Source organism: Heterodontus francisci, chromosome 30 (genome assembly GCF_036365525.1).
Source record: "Heterodontus francisci isolate sHetFra1 chromosome 30, sHetFra1.hap1, whole genome shotgun sequence".
Classification (NCBI taxonomy): Eukaryota; Metazoa; Chordata; class Chondrichthyes; order Heterodontiformes; family Heterodontidae; genus Heterodontus; species Heterodontus francisci.
Window position 1 is genome coordinate 47,295,260 of NC_090400.1, and position 22,487 is coordinate 47,317,746.

Genomic DNA, 22,487 nt, shown 5'->3' on the forward strand with positions numbered 1-22,487 from the left:
ATGCTGCATCGTTGAATACATTTAAAGCTGGGACAGACAGATTTTTGCTCCCTCGGAGTCTAGGGACATGGCGAGCGGGCGGAAAAGTGGAGTTGAATCCCGAGATCAGCCATGATTGTTTTGAATGGTGGAGCAGGCTTGATGGGCCATATGGTCAACTCCTGCTGCTATTTGTTGTGTTCTTGTGTACACTTTCATTCTGTTTTAATGGCCTGTGTATCTACAAAAGTGACTTTTATCAGTGTTTTTTGCCAGGGTACCAAGGGTAATGTTGTAGGCACAGATTTTACATCAGTGTGACTAATACACTGACATTTTTGTTTAATGCTAAGGTACATTGTGCATCAAAATATCTAAGGCAGTTCATATTTCGTAGGAAATGACTGGTCTTCTACAAACTATGAAACAATTGGGTTAGTACGCAACAATTTGATAGTGACTACATTAATAAGAGTATAACAAGAACTTCCAATTTTTGTTGCTGCTTTACTGTGGGAACTTGGCTGGCAGGTGTTGACAACTTCCCCCTTTACTGAAGCCTCTCGCCTGGCTATACCATCTGCTCCTTACCAGTCAATCACCACTGTTACCAAATTTCACCTTGGACTGTCCCTCTCCTCCTCTGATACCTCTCCTCCTCTGAACATCTCACCTTGGTCCTTTTCTCTCTACCTTTAAAATTGTTGTCCTTTATTGCCAACCAAGTTCCACCCCATGTTTTTCACCAAGGTATCCTCCCTTCGATCCTCCCTCAGCTTCTGCACCAAAGGACTTCTCATCTTCAGTGATTTGAACCTCAATTTCAACTCGCCTTGCCCTCTTTTTTTCTCGAGTTCACTGCCCTCTTGTCCTCCCTTAACTTATCCCTCCATATTCACTTTTTGCCCAAATTCACTAACACTGTCACCCAAGATCTCTGTGCTCCTCCAATTCTGGCTTCTTTCGCATCCCCAATTTTAATTGCTCCGCCATTGGCAGCTGTACCTTCAGCTGCCTGGGCCTTAAGCTTTGTAATTCCCTCCCTAAACCTTTCAATCGCGCTCTCTCCCCCTTTAAGATTCTCCTTAACTTTTAGTCATCTGTCCTAACATCTCATTACGTGGCTTGGGTAAATTTGTTTTGATAATTGCTCCTGTGAAAAGCCTTGGGAGATTTTACGATGTTAAAGATGCTATATAAATGCAAGTTGTCATTGTTGCTGTGAAATTTGGGGAAAATGCAAAACAGGCTGTCACTCATTTTATACCATCTCACAAAGTCAACATCTATCCCAGTGCTTTCTGGTGGCGATGGAAGGAGAAGAAAAATTAGTAAATAAAATTTATAAGAACATAAATGGGTAGCCAACATTGGAAATCTGAACTTGGAATGTGCACTGTCTGACTAGAGCAGTTGGAAATAAGGTTTCATTACGTTGAGCCTGTTTCAGCTGCTGAAGAATTTGAGCTGTAGCGTGTGAAGATGCAAATGACGACCAAAGTGAACGATAATGTCTCTAGTGTTCAGAGAACTGGAGAATATCGGTGTTGAATGACCTGACCTTTGACGTGTTCTGCCGCAGCCAGCTGTGTTTTGCATGTTAACAAGGTAGTTATCAGTCTCTCTCAGCCCCCACTGCACATTGGAGTGGAAGATTGTCTCAGTTTGCAGCAGATCCATCGCAATAACAGTTAATGCCCTCAAACTGGCAAAACAACTCCTTATAGATGAATAAATGACCGCTGGTGTTTTCTTTTTAACACAAAGCTATTGCAGATATTCAGTCGGGAAAAAGATTGAGTCTGGCTTGGTTAGTGGTGGCTGTAGATACTTCCCCTGTTGTTTATTTTGGCAGACTTCCACACTGACTTTTTTTTACACCGCGTACACAACAGGGACATGCAATAAAATAAATCAACACAGCACTTGACAGTATTCCAGGTCTGCATCTTTAGCTTTGCCTTTGATCTTTGCTGCCATAGGAAAACCGACTAATTGTTTGTACTGAAGGTCACTGCTATGGGATGAGAACTGATCAGCAGCCCTTCCTTCTCTGCAACCTAATGTCCACAAAGAAAGTACCAGATGTAAATCGAAAACTGCCCCTCAGTTCCCTTGTTTTTAAAGTGGTTATGTAACTCAGCTAAACTGAACGAAAGGGTCCCAGGTTTTGATTCACTGATCTGTATAGATGATGGTAGACAGCAAAACGGAAAGGATGCTACAAATGGCCTCAATTAGGGAAGGAAAAATATTATTTCCGTTGGAGATGTGCTTGTGTGGCAACAGGGTGAGAACAGGAACCAGCTTAACTGCTAGTCCCCATAGTTGAATACTTAAAAACATAGGAGCTGGAGTAGGCTATTTATCCCCCTGAGCTTTTTCATCCATTCAGTGAGATCATGGCTGATCTGCGACCAAACTCCATATAACTGCCATTGTCCCATATTTCTTAATACCCTTGGTTAACGAAACTCTATCCATCTTAGACTTAGGGCTGGATTTTATTGAGGTCCCGATGTCAGGATCCTGGCCAGGGTGGGGGGCAGGCGGGGGGCGCTGGAAGATTGTACCGGCAGCGGCTTGCCATGGAGTCCAATGCTGGGAATGCCGGAACTGATCTTCTCGGCAGCTCCCCCCATCCCTGCTGGGTGACGGGACCTGGCTTTACAGATGTTAATGAAGTCACTGAATAAATTTAAATACAACTCTCACCAATCTTACCTGCTACCCAGGATCTTCTGAGCGGCGGCTGGCGCTCACTCACCTTCACTTTCCCATCCAGTGAAAGCTGGCACCACCGAGGTGGGGAAGGGGGGTACTTACGATTTTCAGGTGTAATGGGGGATGGGTACGGGTTCAAATGTGCATTACTAGTGTAGGGGAGCGGGGGAAGGCGTGACCTCTGCACTTTGATCAGTTTTGTGGGGGGTGTGGTGGAGGGGTGGAAAGGTCAGTTCATCCAGATAAGTGTTTTGGGGGAGGGGGTAGAGGGCAACTATTACATGTAAGTGTTATTAGGGGGGAAAGGGGCGATAGTTTATATTGTGGTGCATTGGTGGGGAGTAGGGCTTTAAAAATGTAAATGTAGTGGCAGGGCTGGCTGCCCTTTAAAAATGGCGCCACGAGTGCTGGTGTCGCAGAGCCTGCCCCCTTCATGTGATTCGGGTGGGGGGGTGCAGCCCAATTGGCATATAATGTTGGGCCGCTGTGCAATAGTTTGCAGCAGTGTGGTAGCGTATGGGCTGCCATTGTTTTCACCCACCGCCAGGAGCAGCAAAGAAAATTCAGCCCTTAGGGCGGCGCAGTGGTTAGCACCGCAGCCTCACAGCTCCAGCGACCTGGGTTCAATTCTGGGTACTGCCTGTGTGGAGTTTTCAAGTTCTCCCTGTGTCTGCGAGGGTTTCCTCCCACATGCCAAAGACTTGCAGGTTGATAGGTAAATTGGCCATTAGCAATTGCCCCTAGTATAGGTAGGTGGTAGGGAAATATAGGGACAGGTGGGGATGTGGTAGGAATATGGAATTAGTGTAGGATTAGTATAAATGGATGGTTGATGGTCAGCACAGACTCGGTGGGCCGAAGGGCCTGTTTCAGTGCTGTATCTCTAAACTAAACTAAACTAAATTAACAGTAGATCTCTCATCAATTGCCATTTGTGTGAGAGTTCGAAACTTCTACCACTCTGCGTGCAGAAGTGTTTTTGAATTTCACTGCTGTAAGGTATGGCCCTAATTGTTAAATTGTGCCCCTTAGTCCTCAGTGAGATCGTTAATGTGAAAAATAAGAGAGATGAACCTCCGACCAATTTAAAGAACTACATGACAAAATTTCACATTTCAAGACTTCTATTATAACTAGACTAAAAGAAATCCCCATGAACTAAGCAGTACTTTATAAGTAGCTGATAGCGTAAATTACAAAGAAAGGTATTTTCTTGACTTATGAAAATATTTGAAAACCTCACACCATATCAGTCCTTTTTGATGGCGTAATCCTTCGTGGTTAAAAGTCCCAAACTCCTCCCAGTTGAAATGGGTTGCATCTCCCAGACCTTTACAAAAATAAATGTTCTCTTCGCTCACTTCTCCGAGCACTTTCGACCTTGATGTCTGTGAATAAGGCGATTCCTGGTGATTCTGCTGGTCTTCTACTTCTCCGCAAGCTTCAACTTCCAAAACAGATTGAAGTCTTTGCAGCCTCAGGCTTCCAAGAGCAAGTGTTCCCTCTCTCGATCTCTGTTCCCACCACCACCCCCCCCGACCCTGCCCCCGTCCATCTCTCCCACCCCGTCCATCTCTCCCACCCCGTCCATCTCTCCCACCCCGTCCATCTCTCCCACCCCGTCCATCTCTCCCACCCCGTCCATCTCTCCCACCCCGTCCATCTCTCCCACCCCGTCCATCTCTCCCACCCCGTCCATCTCTCCCACCCCGTCCATCTCTCCCACCCCGTCCATCTCTCCCACCCCGTCCATCTCTCCCACCCCGTCCATCTCTCCCAACACCACCCCCCCAGTCCAGCGCTCTCTGTCCCCCCCACCGTCCAACGCTCTCTGTCCCCCCCCACTTTGTCCTCCTATCTCTACCACTGTTTGTCTTCCTTACAGTCTGTTCTGAGACTGCAACCCAACTTCTGGGTTCCCTTCTTGCAGCCTGTCAGCCTTCAGAAAATCATAGCACTAGACTTCCCAACTAGCAGACGCAGTTTCTCTCTATTTACCCTATCTGTTCCCATTAATATCTTGAAAACGTCGATCAAATCACGCCTTAATCTTCTAACTTCCAGGGAATATAGCCCTGGTTGCCAACACTTGTTGTCTATGCTGATATTTGAAAAATAGGTGAAAGACCAGAGGGAGTTTATTCTTCATTCAGCAGAGCTGGGGAAATCAGCAGTCCTTTTCACATTGCCTGGATGCCTGTTTTAAGCAACAAGAATGTGCCCATAATAATAAAAGCAAAATACTGCGGATGCTGGAAATCTGAAATAAAAACAAGAAATGCTGGAACTACTCAGCAGGTCTGGCAGCATCTGTGGAAAGAGAAGCAGAGTTAACGTTTCGGGTCAGTGACCCTTCATCGGAACTGACAAAAATTAGAAAAGTCACAGGTTATAAGCAAGTGAGGTGGGGGTGGGGCAAGAGATAACAAAGGAGGTCTAGATTGGACCAGGCCACATAGCTGACCAAAAGGTCACGGAGCAAAGGCAAACAATATGTTAATGGTGTGTTGAAAGACAAAACATTAGTACAGATTAGCTGTTAATACACTGAATATTGAACAGCAGCAAGTGCAAACCTGAAAAAAAACATTGGGTAAGCAAACTGAACAAACTAAGATGAAATGAACTAAATGCAAAAAAAAAAGGAAGAAAAAAATAACTAAAAATGAAAGTAAAATTGGGGGCTGTCATGCTCTGAAATTATTGAACTCAATGTTCAGTCCGTCAGGTTGTAGTGTGCCTAATCGGTAGATGAGATGCTGTTCCTCGAGCTTGCGTTGATGCTCACTGGAACACTGCAGCAATCCCAGGACAGAGATGTGAGCATGAGAGCAGGGGGGAGTGTTGAAATGGCAAGCAACCGGAAGCTCAGGGTCCTGCTTGCGGACTGAGCGGAGATGTTCCGCAAAGCGGTCACCCAGTCTGCGCTTGGTCTCCCCAGTGTAGAGGAGCCCGCACTGTGAGTAGCGAATACAGTATACTACATTGAAAGAAGTACAAGTAAATCGGTGCTTCGCCTGAAAGGAGTGTTTGGGGCGTGGGATAGTGAGGAGAGAGGAGGTAAATGGGCAGGTATTACACCTCCTGCGATTGCAGAGGAAGGTGCCATGGGATGGGGACGAGGTGGTGGGGGTAATGGAGGAGTGGACCAGGGTGTCGCGGAGGGAACGATCCCTTCAGAATGCTGACAGGGGAAGGGAGGGGAAGATGCGACTGGTAGTGGCATCACGCTGGAGGTGGCGGAAATGGCGGAGGATGATCCTTTGGATATGGAGGCTGGTGGGGTGGAAAGTGAGGACAAGGGGAACCCTGTCACGGTTCTGGGAGGGAGGGGAAGGGGTGAGGGTAGAGGTGCGGGGAATGGGCCGGACACGGTTGAGGGCCCTGTCAACCACAGTGGGGGGAAATCCTCGGTTGAGGAAAAAGGAGGTCATATCAGAAGCACCGTCATGGAAGGTAGCATCATCAGAGCAGATGCGTCGGAGAAACTGGGAGAATGGAATGGAGTCCTTACAGGAGGTAGGGTGTGAAGAAGTGTAGTCGAGGTAGCTGTGGGAGTCGGTGGGCTTATAATGGATATTAGTAGACAACCTATCCCCAGAGATGGAGACAGAGAAGTCGAGGAAGGGAAGGAAGTGTCAGAGATGGACCATGTAAAGGTGAGAGAAGGGTGGAAATTGGAAGCAAAGTTGATAAAGTTTTCCAGTTCGGGGCGGGAGCAGGAAACGGCACCGATACAGTCATCGATGTACCGGAAAAAGAGTTGGGGGAGGGGGCCTGAGTAGGACTGGAACAAAGAATGCTCGACATATCCCACAAAAAGACAGGCATAACTAGGACCCATGCGGGTACCCATAGCAACACCTTTTACTTGAAGGAAGTGCGTGGAGTTGAAGGAGAAGTTGTTCAATGTGAGAACAAGTTCAGCCAGACGGAGAATGTGCCCATATACTGACACAGCTCAAGGGAACTGGTACCCAAAAGGGGAGAAATGTTGAATAAGAATACTTGAAACTCAATTTGAAGAAATGTATTAATCTACCAAAAGCTCCAATTATAAAATTGATTGAATAAACTCTAGTAATTTATGAAAGGCATTTGCAGTCCTCAAAGACTGCACAGGTTCACATGGACCAGTTGATATAGTTGTCCTTTCAGGAAAAGGATTCAAAATGTTCAACTGTCTCTTTTGTAACAGAGTAGTCCTTTTTTTTAGTTTTCTGTTGTGTGCTTCTGGTAGCTGAGAGCAGTGCCAAAAAGGCAGTCAAACGATTTAATTGGACACAATCATTGCACAACAGAGCTCCTATAACACAATGAAAGCACACTATAGGTTCCTCCCCAGTAGTCAGCAGTGAATGGAAGAGGAATTGATACAAACTGACATATTATTTAGGTGCAATTGGAATATACTGTATTGTCATTCATTGCCACATGATCTCCCAGTCACAAACATCAAATACTGATCAGTTTCTTTTTGTACTTCAAATTAAACCAGACCCAAACCATGGTAAGCTATATTATGGTGAATATACAGGGTGTTATCAAAATCGTCTGCAATATTAACTGGTATTGTTCCAAACTGTTTCTCATTATTTAAGATATGTAAACTGACCATCCTCGGCAATTCAGATTCATAAGATGGTAGTTGCACTGGGGAGGGGGAGAGGGAGAGGATGTAAGAAGGGGAAGCAACGTTTGTGCATTTTTGGGGAAATAGTATAGTTGGGTAACAGTAAAAGGGCCCTTTATTGTTCGTACTGGCAGTCGGCCATGACTGTTGCTAAGTTAATCAATCAATGGCTCAGAGGAGGGAAAGAGACGAGGGTAGGGCAAGAGTGTGATGGACACTACAAGGTTCCAGATGCTCCTATGAAAACCTATGTCTGTCTGTCTTGTGTGTAGGTTTTGTGTGAATCGGCAAGTTAACCATATGGTTTAAATTATTTTTACATTTGTCTTGAAAGTCAGATTTTAGAGTTCAAAGTTCTAAATCTACTGCTTCAATTTTTAAAGTAGTGTTGTTATTCTATTGCCAAATGAAGTATTCCACAGGGAGGTGGATAATGTGAAGGTTGTGACATCTTCAAAATATTACAGCAATGAAACAGTCCACTAAAAGAGGAACAACATAAATTTGGCCGTATATTCCTCTTTCGGAAATGATAGCCTTAATAAAGGAATCATCTAGATGTTTGCCATTAATTGTTTAGTTACAGCTGGCATTTTATTTATATTTACCTCTGGTTTTCTACCTTGTTCCCCCTTATGTTTCCCTATTGCCACTTCTCCATCTGATTCTTTTTCCCCGATAGAGACAGGCTTTTATCACTGCAAGACTGTATTTCAAAGTTTGTCTTTGGACTATCAAAATGTGGGACTGTTGCTCCTGTTTACTTACATATCTACAGAACAGCCTTGAGTAGTGTTGGCTCATCACACACAAGATGTGACTATTACAGATACAAACCAATCTTAAAAGAGAAAGATGTCCTGTAGTTTGAATTTAATAAACACTTTCCAATCGGTCATTCACCTCTGACTTCACCCTGGCAATGGTAATTAGATTTTATTGTGGTAATCCACCTAAGCAGCAGAACTAAGATCTTGTTTGTTTGTTTCATAGTATGATGCTCTTGTCCATCTGTATAACCTACTGTGAGCGAAGTCATGCGGGAATCTACCAACATATCTAAAAATCTTGTGTCTGCTATTTGTTAAACTGCAGATGTCACATTTTTTTAAGGAAACAAAGACGGCCAATACTAGTTTCTTAAAGATTTTTTTTTGGACAAAGGTATTCAGGGTTACAGAATCAAGGAGGGTAATTGGAGTTAAGTTACCAATCAACCATGATCTAATTGAAAGGTGCAACAGGCTGAAGGGACTAAATAGCCTACTTCTGTTCCTGTGACCTGGAACCTGAAATAAGAAATAGCTGTAATTGGCTCTCTAATTGACTGCAGAAATTTGCAAGCAGTACTGGAGCAACATTTGCCTTAAAGAAAACAGGCTTAATTAAACAAAGCTTTCTCTTTTTGGCAAACTATTGCAGCCATATTCCCAACCACAACCTAGCTGTAAGGGCTACCCACGACCTTTACCACCTGGAAGAACAAGAGCAGCAGGTGCAAGGGAATACCACCACTTGCAAGTTACCATCCAAGTCACGACCGTGCTGACTTGGAAATATATTTCTGTTCCTTCATAGTTGCTGGGTCAAAATCCTGGAACTCTCACCCTAACTACTGTGGGTGTACCTACACCACATGGACTGCAGCAGGTCAAGTATGCGGCTCACCACCACCTTCTCAAGGGCAATTAGGACTGGGTAATAAATACTGCCTTGCCAGTGACACCCACTTCCGACTAATGAATATAAAAATCTATTAACTAAAGATTTTTGAGAAAAGTGCACTTGGGACTGTCATTATCCTCACTTCACTTTAACATCCTAGGGGTTACCATTATGAGAAACTGAACAGGACCAGCTATATAAATACTGTGGCTACAAGAGCAGGTCAGAAGCTGGGAATTCAGAGGCGAGTAACTCGCCTCCCCAAAGCCTGTCCACCATCTACAAGGCACAAGTTTTTTTTATTCGTTCTTGAGTTGTGGGCGTCGCTGACTAGGCCAGCATTTATTGCCCATTCCTAATTGCCCTTGAGAAGGTGGTGGTGAGCTGCCTTCTTGCAGTCCTTGGGGTGTAGGTACACCAACAGTGCTGTTTGGAAGGGAGTTCCAGGATTTTGACCCAGCGACAGTGAAGGAATGACGATATAGTTCCAAATCAGGATGGTGTGTGACTTGGAGGAGAACTCGTAGGTGGTGGTGTTCCCATGCATCTGCTGCCGTTGTCCTTCTCGGTGGTAGAGGTCGCGCGTTTGGAAGGTGCTGTCTAAGGAGCCTTGGTGAATTGCTGCAGTGCATCTTGTAGATGGTACACACTGCTGCCACTGTACGTCGGTGATGAAGGCAGTGCATGTTGATGTCGGAGCTGCACCCATCCACGCAAGTGGAGTGTATTCCATCACACTCCTGACTTGTGCCTTGTAGATGGTGGACAGGCTTTGGGGAGTCAGGAAGTGAGTTACTTGCCACAGAATTCCCAGCCTCTGACCTGCTCTTGTAGCAACAGCATTTATGTGGCTGGTCCAGTTCAGTTTCTAGTTAATGGTGACGCCCAGGATGTTGATTTTGGGGGGGTTCAGTGATGGTAATGCCATTGAACATCAAGGGCAGATGGTTATATTCTTGTTTGAGATGGTCATTTGCCTGGTACTTGCGTGGCACGAATGTTACGCCACTTATCAGCCCAAGCCTGGATATTGTCCAGGTCTTGCTGCATATAGACATGGCCTCTTCAGTATTTGAGGAATCGTGAATGGTCTTGAACATCGTGCAATCATCAGCGAACATCCCCATTTCTGACCTCATGATGGAGGGCAGGTCATTGATGAAGCAGGTGAAGATGATTGGGCCTAGGACATTACCCTGAGGAACTCCTGTAGTGATGTCCTGGGACTGAGATGATTGACCTCCAACAACCACAGCCATCTTCCTTACTGCTAGGTATGAGTCCAACCAGCAGAGAGTTTTCCTCCTGATTCCCACTGACTCCAGTTTTGCTAGGGCTCCTTGATGCCATACTCGGTCCAATGCTGCCTTGATGTCAAGGGCAGTCACTCTCAGCTCACCTCTGGAGTTCAGCTCTTTTGTCCATGTCTGGACCAAGGCTGTAATGAGGTCAGGAGCTGAGTGGCCCAGGTGGAACCCAAACTGAGCATCAATGAGCAAGTTGTTGCTGAGCAAGTGCTGCTTGATAGCACGGTTGATGACCCCTTCCATCACTTTGCTGCTGATCGAGAGTAGACTGATAGGGCAGTAATTGGCTGGGTTGGATTTGTTCTGCTTTTTGTGTACAGGACATACTTGGGCAATTTTGCACATTGTTGGGTGGATGCCAGTGTTGTAGCTGTACTGGAACAGCTTGGCTAGGGGCACGGCTAGTTCCAGAGCACAAGTCTTCAGTACTAATTCCCGAATGTTGTCAGGGCCCATAGCCTTTGCAGTATCCAGTGCCTTCAGCCATTTCTTGATATCACGTGGAGTGAATCGGATTGGCTGAAGACTGGTATCTGTGATGCTGCAGACCTCAGGAGAAGGCCGAGATGGATCATCCACTTGGCACTTCTGGCTGAAGATGGATGCAAATGCTTCAACTTTGTCTTTTGCACTTATGTGCTAGTCTCCCCCATCATTGAAGATGGGGATATTAGTGGAGCCACCTCCTCCTATTAGTTGTTTAATTGTCCACCACCATGCACGACTGGATGTAGCAGGACTGCAGAGCTTAGACCTGATCCATTGGTTGTGGGATGGCTTAGCCCTGTCTACCGCATACTGCTTCCACTGTTTGGCATGCAAGTAGTCCTGTGTTGTTGCTTCACTAGATCGACATCTCATTTTAAGGTTTGCCTGGTGCTGCTCCTGGCATGCCCTCCTGCACTCTTCATTGAACCAGAAGTGTGATGGAACACTCTTCACTTGCCTAGATGAATGCAGCTCCAAAAACACTTAAGCTCGACACGATCCTGGACAAAGTAGACCACTTGATTGGCACCCCATTCACCAGCCTCAGTATTCACCCCTTCCACCACTGATGCACAGTGGCAGCAGTTTGTGCCATCTACAAGATGCACTGCAGCAATGCACCAAGGCTCCTTCGACAGCACCTTTCAAACCTGCGACCTCTACCGTCTAGAAGGGCAAGGGCAGCCGATGCATGGGAACACCACCACCTGCAAGTTCCCCTCCAAGCCACACACCATCCTGACTTGGAACTGTATCGCTGTTCCTTCACTGTCAGTGGGTTAAAATCCTGGAACTTTCTCCCTAACAGCAATGTGGTTGTACCTACACCACAAGGACTGCAGTGGTCCAAGCAGGCAGCTCACCACCTCCTTCTTAAGGGCAATTAGGGATGGGCAATAAATGGTGGCCTAGCCAGCGACACCCACATCCCGTGAAAGAATTTTTTAAAAAGGGCTTTTTAAAAATTTATTTCACCCCGCCCCCTTCACTGAAGCACTAATACTTCTGTTTTTCAAAATGCAATAGATGGAAACGTTTTTCATTTCTGGGATTTTTGTCTGGCCTGAATGAACTGTAACCAACAGCTGTGAATAGTTTTTAGAATCTCTATTGACCTCTTTTAGATGGAGCATTTTGCTTTGAACAGATCAAGAGATTATTTCAGTGTTGAGCTCGAAAGAGCCCCAGCTACAAAATAAATTCCATTATTCCACATTGGCTAGTGCTGCACTCCATTAAATTGCTGGTGGAAGGCACGGAGCAGAGCGTGATTGACTATCTACAAGGAAGGAAAGAGAATTACCCCGGGGCATTCTTGTGTTGCTTGCACTGGAAGCCGGGAGCAAGTTTCCCACACTGTTGACTGCAGTTGGATCAAGGCCAAGTAAATCTCTCTGGAAAAAGTGTCACACATCACCTGACCATGAAGTGGATGGTGGATCCTTTTGATACTTTTAAAATATTGTTACGACCAGGTGAGGAAGGGGTTTCAGGCTCTCCTCTCGGCCTTTTTCTGGTTTGGCCATAACAGGGTTTAACTTTTAAAAGTGTTTTTAGCTTACCCTCAGAGAGTCCTTCCTCACTGCTCTCTAATTGTAATTGTAAAGGAATCAAACAGGATTTCTCAAGTTTAAACAAGGAAGGTGTAAGTTTATTAAACTTAAAACTCTAGCTCAGTTAAAACTACATGATGCCGACCACTCCAGCATGCATACGCGATAAACATACTGGTTTTGGGTTAGATGTAAAGTCTTTGATTGAAGTTAAGTCTTGCAGTTCTCGTTGGGGCCCCGTGCACCCTTTCAAACTTGTTTCACTGGTACCAGAACGTTGCAGGGGTCTTCTATCTTGCGGCTTGAAAGTTTGCATGAGAGAGAGGCCTTACTTCTCTTTGGTCTTCAAAAAGCAGTCTGTCTCAAAACTTTACTGTGAGCACAATTCAATCAATCCCCAGGTTGGCCCACAGGTTAGTTATGTGACTAACTCCTTGTTTGAAATAGCCTCGCCTGTGAGGTTTGTGGATTCCTCAAAGGTGATGTGGGGTGGGTGCGGAGGGAGGGAGGGAGGTTGGCGGTGCAATGCTTGTTGTTACACATTCAATGACACTCAATGTCTTGATCATCACTATTGACAAAACTCATCTGGCTCATTGAATCTGGGAGTACTTTCATTATCTCTCTGGGCAACTGTCTGTCAGAATGCAAATGTGCAGCCATGTTTTCTGTCACTGCTCTGTGGTCTTTTTAAACAAGTTATTTCAATGTCCAGTAAACATTCAAATAATGTTCCATATGATGAAATTAATATGTTTCCATTTGGCAGGTGTGGTTTTTGGTCACAACATGTTGTGAATTGTGATTGCCATCTTTGTACAAGAAAGTGTAGGCACTGTTTCTAGGTGTACGATGTAACGGCATTAAGTAAGTGTGCCAAATATTTGAAAAGGTTTGAACTTTGTAAATGAAATAAATGTTCAAGATTGTTGGAATCAAATAGAAACAGAAAATGCTGGGAATATAAAACAGGTCTGTCTGTATCTGAAGAGAAAATACAGGTTCATGTACCTTTTTCTCTGTTCAGATACAGGTGAACCCACTATATATTCCCAGTATTCTAGATTGGTAATTGACCCTACCTCTTTTACAATGGCACAGTATTACTCAGGGCCCTCTGGGTGAGACCATGTGAGTTCCGTCCTTAAGAGTTTGAAAGGCTTTTCAGATGTCACCCCTTTGTTATGCTGCAGAAGTGTATGTGACATATAATGGGATAAAGATCAGCTTCAATGATCTGGCTTATAGGTTGCCCTCACTGTTAATTCCTAACCAGCCCACTAAGTAAATCACTGTACAATGATACTGTACTTCCATTAATTTTAAGAGGCAACTGGTGAAATAAATATTGCCACGTGGTAGCATATCTTGGGGCAGTGCCGAAGTGCACGGAGCAGTCAAGATCCACTCAAACTATGTTCTCCCCCTGACTAAAGGAGGGACGTCAACAATGGTGAAAGGGAGGGAATGGCACCGGGCTGGTGGTTAGGGAGGGGGCAGTGAGGAACTTATTGTGTATTGAAGAATTAAGGGAACAGGCATAATTGCTGTATCATATGCTTCTGGTGAACCATTTAGCCAAGGCCTGTCCAACTGTTCCTCTGGTGCGGGTGGTTGTTAAAGATCACATGGCACTATTCAAAGATGAACAGTTTTCTCCTGGCATCCTGGCCACCATTCTTCATTCAATAAACACATGAAAAACTGATTAATTGGGCACTGATTTCATTTCTGTTTGTGGGATCTTGCTGTGTACAAAATGATCATATTGGGCATAATGAGGCAAAATAAAAATGGGATTATATTAATGGCACGATTGAGACATTGCATGTGAAGTGCTTTGTGAGATGTGATAATTCTTATGTAGATACAAGTTTTCTTTTGCTAATTCAACTAGTCAAATTGATGAACAGCCAAACTCTCCCTAACAATGTCTAACTATTTAATTTTTCTCAATACTATAGGTGGTAATGGCACCTCATGAAGCATCTGTGGTGTTTGTAGATAATTACATCAAACTCCTGGCTGATTGTAGCACGGACACATTCCAGAAAGTTCTTGACATGAAGGTGAGGTCTTCAGAAGTATATCTGATAAATCGGGGTGTTAAATTAAAACCTTAGTGTTGTGTTCACCTCAGCCTTGAGCAGGGCAGCAGTAAGCAGGAACATAGTCTCAAAAGCAATACCCTATGTTGTTGAGATGAACTGACAAACCATGAATGTTGGAATTCACTGTAGATCAAGTCAGCATCTGAAAGGGTGAAATCGATTGATGTTTGGGATGGGACCTTTCATCTGAAACCACTCATCTAAACCTATCTTTCTGTTTCAGATGCTGGGAAATTACAGCATTCTCTGTTTTAATTTAAGGCCATGTGTAGTATCAAAGGTTCCTGGGTCAGAGGGTCCGGCCCGCCAAACTAGGTACGGTAGTACAGTGGCTACGGTACTGGATTAGCAGCCAAAAGGTCAAGTCTTCAAGTCCCTCAATGGCAAGTTGTGAAAGCAGATGCCATCAAAAAGCACAGGCTAATCCTTGAATTAGCCACTGATATCCACAAGCTGTGACACAGCTGCAAAACATAAGTCAATGAAAGAGCAATTGTGGACAGTCTCGAATGCATGATGAATAGAGAGGTGCAGAGGACAGTCACAGCAGCTCAGATAATAGTCAGTCGATAATGATGATGAGGATTCTGTAGTTTTGCTGCCCCCACAATAACTTCCCAGAAGCTGGCGACTTTTCAATGCTGCTCTACAGCCAGCTGCTGCCATGTCCCTCCTTTCAGTGCACCCCCTGCCAGCATGCCCAAGATTACAAACTTGCCAAGCGGGGAATCACCTGTGAAAGTTTGCATTCTGCCATTCGGTAACAGTTTATTGGAGCACTACCTTCTAATTACACCTCCTTAAGTCTATTGTACTACAATAAAATCAATTCCAGTGGATTTTTTAAGAACCTATTTTTGAAACCCTAACATCAGAAGCAAATGAAAATCAAACTAGATTTTTAATTATTGATGTTTACCAAATTGTAGCTCTGGTGGGAATACTATGGCTTTACAGGTGCAGTCACTGACGTCGAGATAACCAGCAGCCTTAAACAAGGTGTGGAATAATTCCATGGAATGATATAGAATGTGCAGCACTGAAACAGGCCATTTGATCCAACAGGTCTATGCCAGTCTTCATGCTCCACCTGCATCTCCTCTTCATCTGACCCTTCTCTTCCTTTGTCCCTCATGTTTATCTAGCTTCCCCGAAATGCATTTATGCTAGCCCCCTCAACTACTACGATTTGACTTACTTCAAGGTAAATCCAAGTGCCAACTAAAAAGTATACCTGTAACTTATAAGGAATAGTTATTTTGGTACAGATTCCCCCTTTTCTGTATTGCAGGGTCTGAAGCGGAGTGAACAGAGCAGCATGCTGGAACTTTTCCGACAGAGGCTACCTACCCCTCCTTCAGGTGGAGAGAACAGTTTGACAGCATCGCTATCTGCTGCGTCCCCTGAACAGGAATCTTCCAGGATCCGTAAACTGGAGAAACTCATTAAAAAGAGACTGTAAATGAAGCACAACAGTGACAGGTCAGGGTTTATGAGATAATTGCTCTATCCAGTTGTCAAACTGGCAAAGGACCTTCATTTTCCTCCTTCCTTCTGTTTCTCCTCCTTTTCTTCATCCTCTTTCTCATTTTCCTCTTCTCTGTCACAGGAGGCAGTAGCCACCCCGATTGTTTTGTTTCTGTTCCTGGAGATGTGAATTCACTATTGCGGTAATCTTTCCAGCTGAGGAAACCTCCAGTAGACCAGAACCTAGAGACAGCGCTAGAGTTTATTGTTTAACTCGTGTTCTATTACTCTGGTTAGGAGTCGGAAGTCTGAGCTGCCTGAGCAGTTTCACGTTCTGACATTGCACGGGAGGCTCAAAGTTTGACAGTTTTTTTGTCACTGGTATGTCGCACAAAAGATAGTTTTGTGTTCCTTATGAGTCTAATGCAGTCATGCAGCTACAGTTCGAGGCAGCAAATACTCCAAACATAAATAAAGGGGACTACTTCTTAGCGATGGAATAAATTGCCCAGCAGTTGACTGGAACTGTAAAGGCAGTGCCCACAACTCTTAAGGACTTAACACAGTCCTGTTCTGTTGTAATTGGAAAGATTTGCCAGCTGGAAATTCTAAAGCAACACTTAATACTGATCACAGAGGTTATGAAACCCAATTTGTTCAACTGACCAATGGCACAATTTCACTTTTTCAAAGAAAAGATTAAACAGGTAATATGTTGAGTGTTGAAGTTCTATCATATCCTGGAGTGTACTTTCTGGAATGCACTCCAGAAGCTTTCAGAACATTACCAGGACTTTGAGTACAGTAACCATTCTTTAAGGATAAGAGTGCAAACTGTCTCGGATGCCCTCACTTACCTTGTGGTCCCAAATACCTCCTAATAGAGGATTTAGTGTATCTGCAAAGTAATTACGTATATTTTTAACTCTCTTTATGTTATAAGGTAATAGAGAAGTACAAAATAAGCTGAATATTTGTGAAACCGTAATGCTCTTTAAATGAACTAAAATGAAATAGGGCAGCGCAGTAACTTGAGCAGTTGAGGGTTTGATTTTCAAGTGGAGTAGCATATGCCCTAATTTAGTTTCTGATTTGACAATGTTATCAGTCTTTGCTAATGCAACAAATGAAACCCCTTACAGAAATGATCTTGGGAGAAGGATTAAGACACAGTTTAATTAATCTCATTCACAGATCAGCATTACCATTGGCTGTTGCATAAAGGACTGAAGGGCACGTCAAATGAAAGCACTTTTATTTCACCTCTGGTTATTAGGTTTGATTTTGCACAGTGCTTGGAAGAGTGAGAAGTGATATAAATTTGGGGAATCTCAAAACTAGACAGTAGCCCCCAGCCTAAACTGCCCAACAACACTGGACAATTCAAAGAAATGGGGGAGATGGAACTGTTGCTGGTGTAGTATGGATGCTCTTTTGAGGTGGAATTGAGACATGTTGGGAGGGAATAGCGGGCACTGTACCTTGCATATTAACCCATACTTGGTTTGATCTGAGAGCAATCATTGCTGATGCTGCTTCAAATGGTGGGGATATTTTTAATTTCCCTGGGCAGTTCAGTTCTGTCACTTTGAGAGCAGAAGCTGTCAAATACGCCATTCCTCTGTCACCACAACACAAACCCTTTTGCGGAGGACTTTCTGTTACGAGGAGAAAAAGGTCATTTTTGAAACTGCTAGATTACATTCTCTGGCTTTGGTGTAAAAATTCTACTGTGGCCCTGATAAAATTCAAAAAAGCTTAGTACCATTGTCAGAACAGCTTTACCTACATCAACATGCACAGCCTACACTTATTCAAAGTTGCTTCATTCAAATTATCTGATGATTCAACATGTTTGCACTACGTTCCTACTTTTTCATGTTAATTCGAAATGGGTAATTCAAGTTATTTAGCGCAACAATGACTTTGAACTATCAAGTAGGCTGTAATTCCCTTGTAATTGCACAAGCAAAACTGCTAGCTGTTAATGTTGAGCAATCTTGTCAATTCATGCAACGAACTTTAAAGACATGGGGCTACATATAAATCAAAAAAATTTATACTTGTCATTAGAAGCCAGTTTTTAAAAATTCAGTAACTTCACACACGGGCAAATATTCTCAATGGTGTCGTTATTTAATTTTTTTTATCTGCTGAAGGCATTGATGTTTGCTGGGGTACAGTTTCAGAGACACTTGCAGTTTATCAGTACCTTAATCAGTGACTATCTTTATGTGCAAGTCCCAGACAGTGAGTGTTGGCAGCTTGTTCTACCACAGGGGCCATTACAGCTAAGCTCATTCCTCTCCTTATCCTACTTCATCTTCACCTGATGTCTAGAAATCTATACTTTCCAACAACAGGAGCAACTGGATAGCAATGAGGAGTGGAAACCCTATGCGATTGTTTTCTCTCTCTTTACCCTCTTCCCTCCTCCAATCCAGAGTTTTGTGGCCAGTTGTAGTGACCCTATTGTCATTCGTTGAGCTGAGTTGACTCACCAGGAATTGATCCTGGATCAGGAATTGTAAAGCTGTACAGCATACTTCTGCGTCCATTAGGGCATCAGGGAAACTCTTGGGGACTGTATATTAAAAATCCTGTTTTAATAAAAATGTTACCAACATTAGAAACTGGAATTAAGTAAATTCAATGACTGCACTCCAAAAAGTACTTCATTGGCTGTAAAGTGCTTTGGGATGTTATAAATGGTGCATTATAAATGCAAGTTCTTAATGGGTCTGTTAATGAACACCTATTTGAATGTAGCTTTCAATCATTTGCCTTTCATGCTCAAGTAAAATGATGTGTTTTTCTTATTTTGTATAAAAATAAGAAACTTGACTCTAACTTGAAGAAACACAACAAAGTTAAACAGGTGACCATTTGGTATTTGTGAAGAAACCTAACACCATCCAATATGTTACAAAGTGAAGGGACATACATGACCAATACCCAGAAATGCTGCAATGTGGCTACAAGGTTGAAAGCAATAGCTTAAGCTTTGTTTTCACAACCTTGTGTAAAGCAAATTTCTTGACATTGGGGATGACATTCACGTCCCAAAAGAGAGCTAGGATGGCAAAAAACTGTCTCTACCCATTGTACAGATACACAGTGAAGTCGAGGCACTTGGCTCCATCAGCTCTAGCCTTTACAGTGGCCGTGACTGGAAAGAGAATGTGCATCTTGCTTTGTGTCACAGTGTGAAAGGAAAGCCTTGTAATGGAATCACTTCTTTTTAAAAATCTTCCCTGGTTTGTATACTAAGTTTATTTAAATCTGGGTTCTTCCACAGAACTTACATATGCTTGCTTTCAGGATGTAAATTTACTCGATTACTTATTTCTGATTACTGTCCAGTTCTGCAGCAACTTTCGATGTGGGTGTACAAGTCACAGTTACAGAACAGCCATCAGTTTGAACCTTATATGATGCTGTAATAAGCCTGTTGTGTACTTTTTGGTACTTTTTGGTAAATGCACTGTTGGAGCTGTATGTACATTATTGTATCATGCAGGCCTGTAAGTATATATTTATCACATTTGTCAGTGTTTTGTGATATTTAGGGTTATGCCAAATAACTGATTATAACCAATTTTAATGTTAACATAAGTAAGCAATTAGAAATGTAAATAATTGATTAAATTAAGCAATTCACTGAAGCAGCCGATAGGGGTGGAACAGAGTAATTACGCACTGTTGATTTCAGTGTCCAGAACCTATTACTGAGAACACTGCCACTGCCACAAAACACTATCGCCTTGAAATTATGCCATGTGATACTTGCATGCAAAATACTTGACCCTTCTGCATTATATTCCATTATTTGCTAATTTAATGCTGGTCTTATCTGTTCACTTCAATTAAATTAAAGCCTCTTAAAATTGCATGCAAAGGAATGTCATATGAAAAGGTTAAGCATGTGTACACTATTCTGGCACAATGTAATTTCAAGTTTATTGATCTTTGGTCGATAAATTCATTGTTCTGGGCCCTTAGGCTGGTTAACTTAGGGGAAGAATATAATCAAACAATTCCATAAGACGGAAGCCACATTGAATTATTTGATAATCATTTGAATATTCTTTTGCAAACAACCCTTGGCACAGCCCTAATGTTTTTTTGGTTAACTCGAGCAATTCTAAAGTAAAGAATGGTTACAGTATGTTATGTTCATCCATCCCCATCACACAGCTTGATGACTCTGCAAAGTGATCCTGATCTTATGAGGGTTAGGGCTTATGATTTGAATGCAAAATGAATACGCCCGATTACTTTGTTAAGAATACACTGCAAGCATTCCACACTGAAGAGGAGATGGGTTTGATTCTAAGTCTTGATCGTGTTCTTCGAACTGAACCAGGGCAGCATTTGGGTGTTACAAATGCCCATCTCTGGATGGAGGAACAGAAAAATCAGCCAGAGCGCATGCTCCTGATCACTATGCACTGGCCTGTGCTGGAAGGAAGAAGTGAGTGAGTGTGTGTATATCCAAATCAGGACAGCATGCCGTCTGGTCAAGGATTCTTCCAGTGCTCGCACCTAGACTCATGAGAGGTCACTTGGATGAGGTGCCAGAGAGCTTTTGTCACCTATTGATCTGTGCCTCAGCAAGAGTCCACATCTTTGAGAGAAAAGGGGATTTTAAAAATAGATGCTGCCTTTATGAAGGGTAGAACTTTATATACAAAAGGTGGAAGTAACAAATGGGGGAAGTTGTGACATATTTATTTTCATTTTAATGACCTGGACTGTAGTGTTATATTGTCATTAAGGATAAATGTAAAACTATGAGACTAAAGCTTCTGTAATAGTGTGTCTTGTAAATGGACTTGGTCTTGGCCAGCTTGTTAAATACATTTTCAATAAAAAAAAAGACTGACCAGAATTTCATATTCCCTCAGTGCTTTGTTGTGACCATGTTTTCATTTTTTTCTAGTTTCTCCTGTTTTTGTGTAAAGTACATTTATACTGATCGTTTAACTGCAGTGCAAAGCTGGACAGTGAGACAAACTCCAGTTTTCCCTTTATAGGGTGAAATTGTAGTCCTGGCCTGAAGATTGACTGAAGACTGGTGCCAGTAAATTAGAACAGAGATTACTGCTTGTTGCAAAGTCCAAAACTGGATAGAGGCAAAGGGCACTGGGAATGTGGTACAAGATCTGAGGGGTCATTTTATAGAAGTGTGTTGTAGATGTGAATCCTTGGTAGTTGGAAGAGAGTATCAGGATTTCAGCTGCATGCTCTGCACAATTTTGCACCAGTTAAAATCAATGGATACAAATTTGTGATGGGGGTTTGGGCGGAGAGGCATGTGCCATAATTCCCAATCTGCAGCATTGCATGGCTGGCAATGCTCTGCAGCGGAAGTGAGATTTCAAATAAATTGTGTTAATCTCTTTCTTGCGGAAAATGAGTTTGAAGATCTTCATGACCTTGTCAATTGACACCTCCGACTCAAAGCGCAAGAGTGGAAAAAAAGGCACCTCGGTTTGAATAAACAGATTTTGTCTAATGTTCATTTTAGAAATTTCCAGATTGAGCACTGGAAAACTGGACCATCCACTTCAAAATTGGTCAGATGGCAATGCTAGTTTTGTTATTCTTTCATGGGATGTGGGCGTCACTGGCTAGGCTAGCATTTATTGCCCAGCAACTGTGAAGGAACGGCAATATAGTTACAAGTCAGGATAGTGTGTGGCTTGGAGGGGCACTTGTAGGTGGTGGTGTTCCCATGCATCTGCTACCCTTGACCTTTTAGGTGGTAGAGGTCGTGGGTTTGGAAGGTGCTGTCAAAGGAGTCTCGGTGAGTTGCTGTAGTGCAGCTTGTAGATAGTACACACTGTTGCCACTGCATTGGTGGAGGGAGTGAATGTTGAAGGTGGTAGATGGGACGCCAATCAAGCAGGCTGCTTTGTCCTGGATGGTGGCGATCTTCTTGACTGTTGGAGCTGCACCCATCCAGGCAAGTGGAGAGTATTCCATCACACTCCTGACTTGTGCCTTGTAGATGGTGGACAGGCTTTGGGGCATCAGGAGTGAGTTACTTGACGCAGAATTCCCAGCGTCTGGCCTGCTCTTGTAGCCACAGCCTTTATGTGGCTGATCCAGTTCAGTTTCTGGTCAATGGTAATGCCCAGGATGTTGATAGTGGGGGATTCAGCAATGGTAATGCCGTTGAATATCAAGGGGAGATGGTTAGACTCTCTCTTGTTTGAGATGGATATTGTCTGGCACTTGTGTGGCAAAAATGTTACTTGCCACATATCAGCCCGAGCTGGATATTGTCCAAGTTTTGCTGAATATGGACATGGCCTCTTCAGTATCTGAGGAGCCGCGAATGGTGCTGAACATTATGCAATCATCAGCGAACATCCCCACTTCTGACCTTATGATGGAGGGAAGGTCATTGATGCAGCAGCTGAAGATGGTTGGGTCTAGGACACTACCCTGAGGCACTACTGTTCTGATGTCCTGGGACTGAGATGATTGGTCTCCAGGAACCACAACCATCTTCCAGTGCAAATAGCATTTACTTGTAGAATAGGAAGCTGAA

General features: G+C 43.5%; 1 protein-coding gene across 2 annotated transcripts in view; it reads left to right on the top strand.

The window, feature by feature from the left end:
- Positions 1 to 20,814, top strand: part of vps53 (VPS53 subunit of GARP complex) — a 258,571-nt gene extending 237,757 nt beyond the window's left edge. The window contains exons 21-23 of one of the 2 annotated variants that reach the window (XM_068010509.1): positions 14,315 to 14,419; positions 15,753 to 15,943; positions 19,292 to 20,814. In XM_068010509.1, coding sequence (XP_067866610.1) covers positions 14,315 to 14,419; positions 15,753 to 15,923 — 276 coding nt within the window. In that variant the 3' untranslated portion in view covers positions 15,924 to 15,943; positions 19,292 to 20,814. Of the gene's footprint in view, positions 1 to 14,314; positions 14,420 to 15,752 lie in introns of both variants that reach the window. The other variant, XM_068010508.1, reaches the window with a different exon arrangement.
- The last annotated feature ends 1,673 nt before the right edge of the window (positions 20,815 to 22,487 follow it).